At 34.2% G+C, this 9,949-nt stretch overlaps 1 protein-coding gene across 1 annotated transcript in view; it reads left to right on the top strand.

The window, feature by feature from the left end:
* The window catches only part of COMMD10 (COMM domain containing 10), a 37,549-nt gene that overhangs the window by 1,091 nt on the left and 26,509 nt on the right, over nucleotides 1-9,949 (top strand). The window contains exons 2-4 of the mRNA XM_008571296.1: nucleotides 775-865; nucleotides 4,280-4,390; nucleotides 6,233-6,388. Of these exons, the coding sequence (XP_008569518.1) occupies nucleotides 775-865; nucleotides 4,280-4,390; nucleotides 6,233-6,388 (358 nt within the window). The remainder of the gene's footprint in view (nucleotides 1-774; nucleotides 866-4,279; nucleotides 4,391-6,232; nucleotides 6,389-9,949) is intronic.

Genomic DNA, 9,949 nt, shown 5'->3' with positions numbered 1-9,949 from the left:
ATTTAGTGAAAAATAAATACTATTGCAGGTGATTGTGTGGATACGGAAAAAGTATTGAAATATATGGCAGATCATTGAAGTTGAAAAATTATTTCTTTGTGCCTGGATTGGGCAGAAATCTTCCTGAAGAGAGTTGTCATTTTATAGTTTTTCCTTCTTCCTGGATTTCTATGGTTCTTACAGCCAGTTTCTTTCTTCATACCAATGTCACGGTGAATATACCCTACATCAGTAAATTCAATATGGTGCAGTGGAATTGTTCCTTTCACATCATTAAAAGTTGATTATTACAATTGACACAAGGTTTTAAAACAACTGTGTAATTAGTGACCCCAAATGACTTTGTGTGTAGTATTTTTTTTTTATTCCGTTATTTGCCATGCAGTATTTATGTTTTTGGTGTAATTGCCTTGTGCTTCCCTCCTCCTACTCCTTTCAGAGTTCCGTTTTGGATTAAGTAATTAAACATCCACTGCTAAATTCATGTCATTCCTCCAGAGCCCAAGCTTCCCTTAGTAGTTTGCTTTGCCCACGGGAAAGAGAACATTTGCTAAATGTGCCATTTCAACAGAAGTAGTTTTGGGAAGGATTTTTTTGGAAATGTTCAGATTGCCTTGCCTCTTTTACTGGTGGCTGTCAATGTTTTTCTGTATTTCATTCAGACTTACCATATAGAAATCAGAGTTGTTGAAATAAAAACTTATAGACAACTACAGCAAGTACAGTTCATCTTGGAAAACTCATTTTAAAACTTTGTTTTATGAATTTATTTAGCATGAAAAAAGCAGTGTCGCTGATAAATGCAATAGATATAGGAAGATTTCCTCGATTGCTCACCCGAATTCTGCAAAAACTTCACCTGAAGGTTTGTATTTTTGTGTTTCTATAGCTTGATTCCACTGAAACTCTGTTATTTGGAGAACTTTTTGCCCAGGATTGTGTTCTCCAATGTGTTCTCAGGAACACTGGGGTCTATGGAAGATATCATAATGGTCCATGGTCAAAAGTTTGGGAATCTCTTTCTTTAATAAAGTTAATTTTTTTTATTATGAAACTTTTCAGAGTATTTTACATGCTAGTGTTTGTGGTAAATATTCAGGGGCGAATATAGTGTGTAACATTTTCCAAATGTGTTTGGACTTGGAACTGTTTTATCATGGTGTATATTTTGGGACTGTTATTCTGTGGAACATGCTTTTGGAAAATTCTGAGTTCATGCTTTCATTCTTCCTCTTAAAAATAATTCTGTGATATTTACTATCAACCAATATTTAATCTTTCATTTAATTTTGTTTCTCTTTCACTTTTACTTCAAAGGTATGGTTGTTTTACACATCACTACTTGGTCACAAATCCAAGTTAATTTTTTATTAGGTTACAAAAATTTAATTTTATCCAAAACTTGTTTATGGAGCACCCACTAACTGCTCTGCCTGGTGCCAGGCATCCCCACCCAATGAGAACTGGGGACTGTTGCACTTTCCTCTTCTTTTTTCAGCCAGGAGCCATCCCCAAAGCCATGCCCTTTCTCCCTCTGAAGTGTCTCTCAAATCCAGGTTCTCCTTACAGTCTTAGTTCAGATCCTTATTATTTCTCCATTGGACTACAGTAGTTACCTTCAAATTGGTATCCCTGCCTGTAGTCTTCTGCCTTCCTATTGCTTCTTCCTAATACTATTCCAGTTATCTTTCTGAATTTTTTTTTTCCTAAAAAAAGATCGTATTTTTACAGTGTTCAAAGCCATCAGTGACTATCACATGGAGAAAAGTTCAAAATCCTTAGCATTGTCTTATAATGTCATGAGACCCATTACAAAATGACTGCAATCTACATTCTCCCCACTTTGCAAGTGCTGCAGTCACACTGTACAGTGCTCATTTACTACTACATGCCATAAAATTTTTCACCTATGTGTCTGTGCATATACTCTTCTTACCTACAAATGTTCTTCTTCCCTTCTTTAGTGAGTAAACTATTCATCTTACAAGGATTTCACATCTCACTTTCTGCAGAGTTTGTTGTTCTCTTTTCCGTGTTTCTAAACATTCTCACCTCACTTTAGTTCTGCATCATGATTAGAGATTGTTTCATGATTAGAGAGCAACCAGATTTCTAAACCTCTTCACACTCTTCCTTTCTCTGGCCTTAAATATCTCGAGGATCAGTTCTTACTCATCTTTATGTTTCCTGTACCTAACACATTGCTGCTTATACATTTGGCACTCAGTAAATATTCTTAGAATTAATTCCTTCTTTGCCACAAGAAACACAAAACAAATGTAGGTCCTCTAAATTTCTGACTGTAATTTGGGATGTAGATGGAAAGAGAGGAGGAATAACAACAATAGTAGCAACATTCTGTGGTATTTGCTATTTATAAACATCAACATTGCTCCCTCTGTGACTGGTACTGTTCTAATGACTTTATATTATTAACTCATCTAATCCTTACAACAACGTGAAGTAGGTACTATTGTTACCCTTATTTTATCCATTAGGAAGCTCAGATAGAGATCAATTAAGTAACTTCCCCAAGGTTATATAGCTTGCTTATAAGGCAGTTTGACTCCCTTACCCCTTTAGACTAAACCTCAAGAAAAAGTATGAAACCTTATCCAAATCAGCCCAAAAGTGAATGATGTAGGCGATAGATACACAAATCCTGCTATATTTCCTGACCTGGGCATGCTTTCTTAAATATGTAAAGCAGTATGGGACAAGAAACTCTTATACATATGTTTTGCTCTTCATACTGAGGGACGATGAAACATTTGCAGGGAAAATCGTGATGGTGTTTTCTGACCCTCTCAGTTACCTCTGGAGTTGAGAATAAGTTAATATCTATCTTAGAGTTAACCGAATGGCTGAAGCATTCCACAGAGGTGCTTGAATCCTCTGCCATCAGAAGTAGGGGAATGGAGATAAGAAGATGTGCTTGTTGAGAACTGAAGCAACTAAAGACAAAAATAGGTATATAAATACTTGCTTGCTAAGAAAATGTCAGGCAAGATGTAATTTTTTTTTTCCTGGACAATTTCAGGGGATGATCTTGTAGAGGGGCTCCTAATGTGATAAGGGCTCTTAAAGTTGACAGGGAATTTCAGAATCTGCTACCTTTTGTATATTCTAGTTCTCTCAAGTTGCCCTTTGTCTAGAGATAAGCAGAGCCTTTAGAACAGTGGTACTTGAGGCAGGTAGATCAATAAAGAGGTTTAGAGATTTGGTTTCCACTCTAATGTCATTAGCTTGGCACTTTGATTTTTATCAAGTTTAATCTCATTATAGGCAGAAGATATCTGTTTTTGTCCAGATTGGTTCCTTGGAATTCCTGTTGGGAATAAACATGAGGAAATTAAGACAGCTTAGGTATAGAATATGGACACACCTGAGCGTGAATCTAGGCGTCCTCTTTGAACTGGCCATCTTCCTGGTCCTTTCTAGTTTATAAAAATACATGGAGATTTTTTTTTTTTTTTTTTTTTGGTTACAATTTGTGCAGAGTACTGCTGGCACCCTGGGTACTTTGATATTAATGTCCAGAGACTTTTAAATATGTTGCGACGTGAAGGACAGTCCTGCCTAAAGAATTATCCCATTTACTATGCCAATAGTCTGCACTGGGAAACACTGAGGGAAGTCAGATGAACTTTCATAGCTGGGAACTTTAGAAATAAATATTTGTGGCCTCTTTGTCAAAAATAGCTGTCACAACTCATGCAATAAAAAAACCTCATATACTTAGCTTTATAGGAGAGACTTTTAGGCTCTCATACAAAGCCTATTGATGTGAGTATGCCTTATGTCTAGTTCTGAGAGGTCAGTTATCTGGGTTCCTGACCAAGACAAACTGGGGGATAAGGGTGCTGCTATAATGGGACAGATAGGCAATTTCAGGAAATGACTGATCATGGAATGAAATGGAAGACTTATGAAAAACAGGCACAAGAAATATAAAAGCGCAGAGGTGTAAGGGTTTTTTTACTGAAGTGAAATATCATTTCTTCTCAGCAGTTCTTTAGGATACTATAGCACAGAATGTTGATGCTCATAATTATGACCTGAATCATCACAAGAAATTAGTTTAATCCAATTTACTTTGTTTACAGAAGTCTAGATTGGGAGCCATACATTTTAGAAATTTACAAATTATTAGTTTGCTTTCACCATGGATTTGCTTTTCTTTAAAGTTTTCATTCCATATATGAACACATGAATCTTCTGTCAAGTACGAATTTTGAATACCTGAATGTGTGCTAATAGATTGCTATTTGTATTGTAGGCTGAGAGCAGTTTCAGTGAAGAAGAGGAAGAAAAACTTGAAGCTGCATTTTCTCTAGAGAAACAAGATCTTCACCTAGTTCTTGAAACAATATCATTTATTTTAGAACAGGTATTTTTATTGTCTCACATTTCCTAACCATTGTTTGTTTACTACATATTTGTAGTGCTGTGATATCTATAACATTCTGATTGTTTTACAAAAAGTGTGCAAGATAGAAGCTGTGCATATATTTTAAACAAGAATTTCAATATAGTAAAAAATATTTGAATGTATGATTTCTTTCCACAGTTTTTCAGTCTACAAAACAATCTTAATGTTAAGCCGCTTTAGTAAAGTATTTGACAATATGAATGGAGACTTCATTGACTTGAGACAGTTATAAAAGATTTGAATTTATTGTTACTTGGTATAATGATTTGCAAAGTGAACACATTTTATTTAAGAAATTAAATAAATGATTTGGTAGGATATATTTGACTAGGATGATAAAACATTTAGAAAAGAAGTATTGTCATAATTCTTCCTACTGAGCTGTCCTTCTGCATCCCTTCTTCTCATCTAATTTAGTTCATTATGTAAACTTCTGTTCAAGTCACATCTTCTTTCCTTCAACCTTGGCCCATTGTGCTTGCAGTTTTTCTTTATTTGGATTTCTTTTATCCTTGGCTCATTGCAGTAGAGCACATTGTTAGTCTTTCATTGTTTCACGTGTCAGTTATGTCTCCTTTACTAGAGTTTGACTTTCTGGGGGCCAGGATCATATTTTTTGTGCATCTTTTATATCCTAGCACATTGCTGGGCTTAAAATAGATACTCAATAAATTTCTTTTGGTTGATTAAATAGAATACCCATGAAATAAAAGTTTAAGTAATACTGTAGCTTCATGAGCATTATAGTGAACAGATACTGATAGGAGGACAAGATGCCAGGTACCTATTACAGCCTTATACAGATTATAGATCATAAAGAAAACTGTAGTTCCTACTGTTGATCGGCCTTCAATAGAAGAAAAGGAAAATTGAGTAGGATAATGCAGCATGGGGTTTATGGGAAAGTTGTTCTAGAATAATGTAAGAAACAGAAGAGGTACCACCGTTAACAAATTCTATAATTTTGTATTAAATATTACCTAAGAAGTTGATGGATGAAGGTAGTTTTGAGAAAGTGCTTCTTGGAAAAATTCTTAGTTGGGAAACAAAACTGTTGCATACATCTTTGAGATAATTAAGTGAAATAAATAAATGAAATTTTAACTAGGCTACTGTATTAGTCCATTTTGTTTTGCTATAACAGAAAACCTGAGACTGGGTAATTTAGAAAGAACAGAGGTTTATTTGGCTTACGATTCTGGAACAGCTGCATCTGGTGCTGGCCTCAGGCTGCTTCTACTAATGGTGGAAAAGTGGCAGGCAGCCGGCAGGTACAAGCAGATCACATGGCGAGAGGAAGCAAGAGAGAAGAGAGGGGAGGTGCCAGGGTCTTTTAAACGACCAGCTGTTGCGGGAACTAACAGAGGAAGAACTCACTACTCCCTCCCCTAAGGAAGAGCATTAGTCCATTCATGAGGGATCTTCCCCCATGATTCAAACAGCTCCCAACACTGCCACATTGGGGATCAGATTTCCACGTGAATTCTGAGAGGACAGTAATCCAAACTCCATCAGTTTACATAGCCAAGGCAAAGAAGTTTTTTTGTTATTTAGTAGATTTAGTACTACTTAAGACACAGGCAAAAATGAGAAAGTTTAGTTTGAAGAATCTAGGCTATTTAATCCTGAATCTTCTAGCCTTTGGTTGTATATATTATAATTCATACAGTAATCAAAAATATCTGCAATAGGAATATGAAATATTGTTTTGATTTAAATTTAAAAATAATTTTGTATTGATTACAGTTCAAAGTATCTGATGAATGTGAAGGATATATGTAATTTTTTTCTCTTTAATAGGCAGTATATCACAATGTGAAGCCAGCAGCTTTGCAACAGCAACTAGAGAACATTCATCTTAGTCAAGACAAAGCAGAATCATTTGTCAATGCTTGGTCTTCTATGGGTCAAGAAACAGTTGAAAAGTTCAGGCAGAGGATTCTGGCTCCCCACAAGGTATAGGATATACTCTCCCAAAGATATTTTTCAATAATATGCATTGTAAATTATTATACCTTAAGAGTTTTTAAAGTGATAATATTTTGTTGAGAGGTAAAGTCAGGTAAAAGAAAGTGTATATACAATATTCCTATACAATTATTTCCACATATTAACATATTTGCTACCACAATGTGATTTAATTTAATTGCCAGCTTAAAATATGCCTCCATAACTTAAGAATAGGAATGTGACAGTCTTTTTCTTTTTTCCCCTGAATGCTTGTGCAGAATGGGTTATTTTTTTATCTGTGTCCCTATACAAAAGGCTTATTATAATTTTTTACTGAATCATATAATTGTTTTCATGTGTCTGGATTAGTGGTTAGCAGAATACCTTGCATGCAGTAGGTGCTCACTTAATATTTGTTAAATTGAGTAGCTAATGGTGAATGACATGGACACTGTAAAAAATAAAAAATAACAGTGTTATAATGCTCTTTAGTAGTCTTCAATTCACTTTTGATGGAGATTGAGATGATCATATAGGTTTTGTCCTTTTTTCTATTAATATGTTGCATTACAATCATTAATTTTCAGATGTTCATCCAACTTTGTAATTCTGGGATAAATCACAGTTGGTCATGTTTTATAACCCCTTTTTATTATTTGGCAGGATTTGATTTGCTAATATATCGTTAAAGATTTTTCCTTCTATATTTATGAAGGTCTGTAGTTTTCTTGTGATGTCTGGCTGGCTTTGGTATCAGGGTAATACTGGTTTCATAAAATTAGTTGTGAAGTGTTGCTCTCTACTCCTCTATTTTCTGGAAGAATTTGTGAAGGATTGGTATTATTTTGCATTTACCAGCAATATATGAAAGTTTCAGTAGTTCCAAATCCTTGTCAGTGCTTGGTAATGTCAGTTGTTTTTATTAAAACCATTCTATTAGGTTTGTAGTGGTATGTTGTGTTTTTAATTTGTGTTTTCCTAATAACAAATTATGTTGATGGTCTTTTATGTATTTACTTGTTAACCATGTCTTCCCTGGTGAAATGTCTATTCAAAACTTTTGCCTAACTATAATATTTTCACATTATGACAGAAGTCTTATTATATTAATATAAAGAACAATCACAGGTATAAATCCTAGCATAGGGAAAGGCATGGGGATTTTTTTGGTTGTTACAGTGTGTGGCAGGTGTTTGTTTTTGTTCTCTTAAGTGTGTGAGTTCTTTATATATTTTGTATAGGTCCTTTGTCAAATAGGTGATTTGCAGATATTTTCTCTCATGTGTAACTTTCCTTTATCATTCTCTTAACAGTGTCTTTCCCAGAGCAAAAGCTTTTAATTCTGATGAAATCTGATATATCCATTTTTTTCTTTCCCTGATCCTACTTTTGGTTTTGTATCTAAGAATTTGTAGTCTAATCCAATGTCACAAAGATATTCTCTTTTGTTTTCTTCAAAATGTTTTATATGTCTATGTTTTACATTTAGGTCTTTGATCCATTTTGAGTTAATTTTGTGTAATACGTAAAGTGCTGGTCAGAATTCATTTTTTCTGCATGTGGATGTGCATTTGTTCCTGCATAATTTGTTAATAACATTATCCTTTCATTACTGAATTTCCCTGCCCTTCGTCAAAAATCATTTGACTTATTTGTGTGTCTTTTTTTGGACTCTTTATTTGATTTCATCGATCTGTTTGTCTATCTTCATGCCTATATTGCACTGCCTTAATTACTGTAGCTTTATAGTAAGTTTTAAGATCAGGTAGTGTGAGTATGCTTAACTTTGTTCTTTTTTTTTGTAATTGTTTTGGCTATTCTAGTTTCTTTGTTTTTCCATATAAATTTGAAAATCAGATTTCCTTGAAATCTGTACTGATGACTATATCTACAAAAAAATCCTGCTGGGGTACTGGTTGAATTTGTGTTTAATTTATAGGTCACTTTATGTGGAAATGACTTTTTAACAGTATTGACTGCATCTCTCCATTTAGGTTGTCTTTGAATTCTTTCATCAGTGTTTTTTATTTTCAACATACAGATCCTGCACGTTTTGTTAGATTTGTACCTACATGTTTTATTTTCTTTTGAGCTGTTATAAGTGATACTCTTTTTAAAATTTTGGTTTCCAATTGTTTATTGCTATTATTTAGAAATACAATTGATTTTTCTATATTGACCTTCTCTCCTTTGACCTTGGTAAATCCACTAATTAGTTATAGCAGTTTTTTTTTGTGGATTCCTTGTGATTTTCTTTCTATGATTTCTAGGTAGTCATATCATCTGTGAATAGTTTTATTTCTTCCTTTCCAACCTATACAGCTTTTGTTTGTTTTTCTTGCCTTATTTTACTGACTAGGACTTCCAGTATGATACTGAATAAGAGTGGTAAGTCTGAACATCTTTGCCTTGTTCCCAAGTTTTAGGAAGAAAGCATTTAGTCTTTCATAATTAAGTAGGATGTTAGTTGTAGGATTTTACGAAATGCCTCTTTATTGTTTTCATCTCTTCTTTTTTTTTTTTGTAACTCTGCATTCTAACTGCTCTCAAGTGTCCTCCACATCTGTTTCATTTATCAATTCTTTCTTCATTTAACAATCTCCATTTAAAAAAATTTCTTCTTGCTTTTTATTATTAGCCTGTTCTTTATTTGTATTTTTCTTTTTTTATAGGATCCATTTTTTCTCAGACTTTAGTAATCAGACTATAGTTAAAAACGTTTTTTCCCTGCTTCCAATAGTAAGTCATTTTTTAGTGTCTTCTGGATGGTAGTTTGTTTTTTTAAAGTATTATTTTTTCCCCATAGGTTGTATTACATTAGCTTCTGTTTAAGAAATGGTTTAATCAGTTATCATATCAAATATGCAAAAAAGGAGGTGAAGGACATGATTAATTGTACATTGATTGGCCCTTTGAGAATGCTGGTTATTAGTTTTTGCTAATTCTGAGTACATGATAGGGTAGCTAATACATTATTTTAATGCCTTCTATGCTTAATTAAGATAATATAATAGAAAACATTTATTGTGTTTACTGTGGGCCAAATACTGTACTAAGTTCTTTAAATCTCACAAAACCCATTAATAGTTCTAGTTTATACTTATAAAATTGAGGCTTAGAGATATTAAATAACTTGCAGCTAAGTAAGTGGCAGAGTTGGGATTTGACACTAATAGTCACATTTCTAAGCCATTATGCTTTACCAGCACGTAGATGTTAGCTGCAGAATTCTTCTGTCAGGCATTATGCAGCACAATTTATATAGTTATGTGTGTGTATGTTTCATATGTTTGAAAAATAAGGAAATAAAACTTTAGAAAGTATGGGCCGGCCCGGTGGCGCGGCGGCGCTCCTACCGAGGGTTCAGATCCCACATACAGACTGGTTCCCGCTCACTGGCTGAGCGAGGTGCGGGCGCGATGCCGAGGGTTGCGATCCCGTTGCTGGTCCCGGTCCGGTACGGGCGCGACACTGAGGGTTGCGATCTGTTGCCGGACACGAAAAAAGACAAAAAGGAAAAAAAAAAAAAAAAAAAATTTAGAAAGTATAAGTAACTTTACCATGTTA

This window comes from Galeopterus variegatus, unplaced genomic scaffold, assembly GCF_000696425.1.
Source record: "Galeopterus variegatus unplaced genomic scaffold, G_variegatus-3.0.2 Scaffold676, whole genome shotgun sequence".
Classification (NCBI taxonomy): Eukaryota; Metazoa; Chordata; class Mammalia; order Dermoptera; family Cynocephalidae; genus Galeopterus; species Galeopterus variegatus.
The sequence above is the reverse complement of the archived record's forward strand: the minus strand, read 5'-3'. Positions and strand labels throughout refer to the sequence as shown.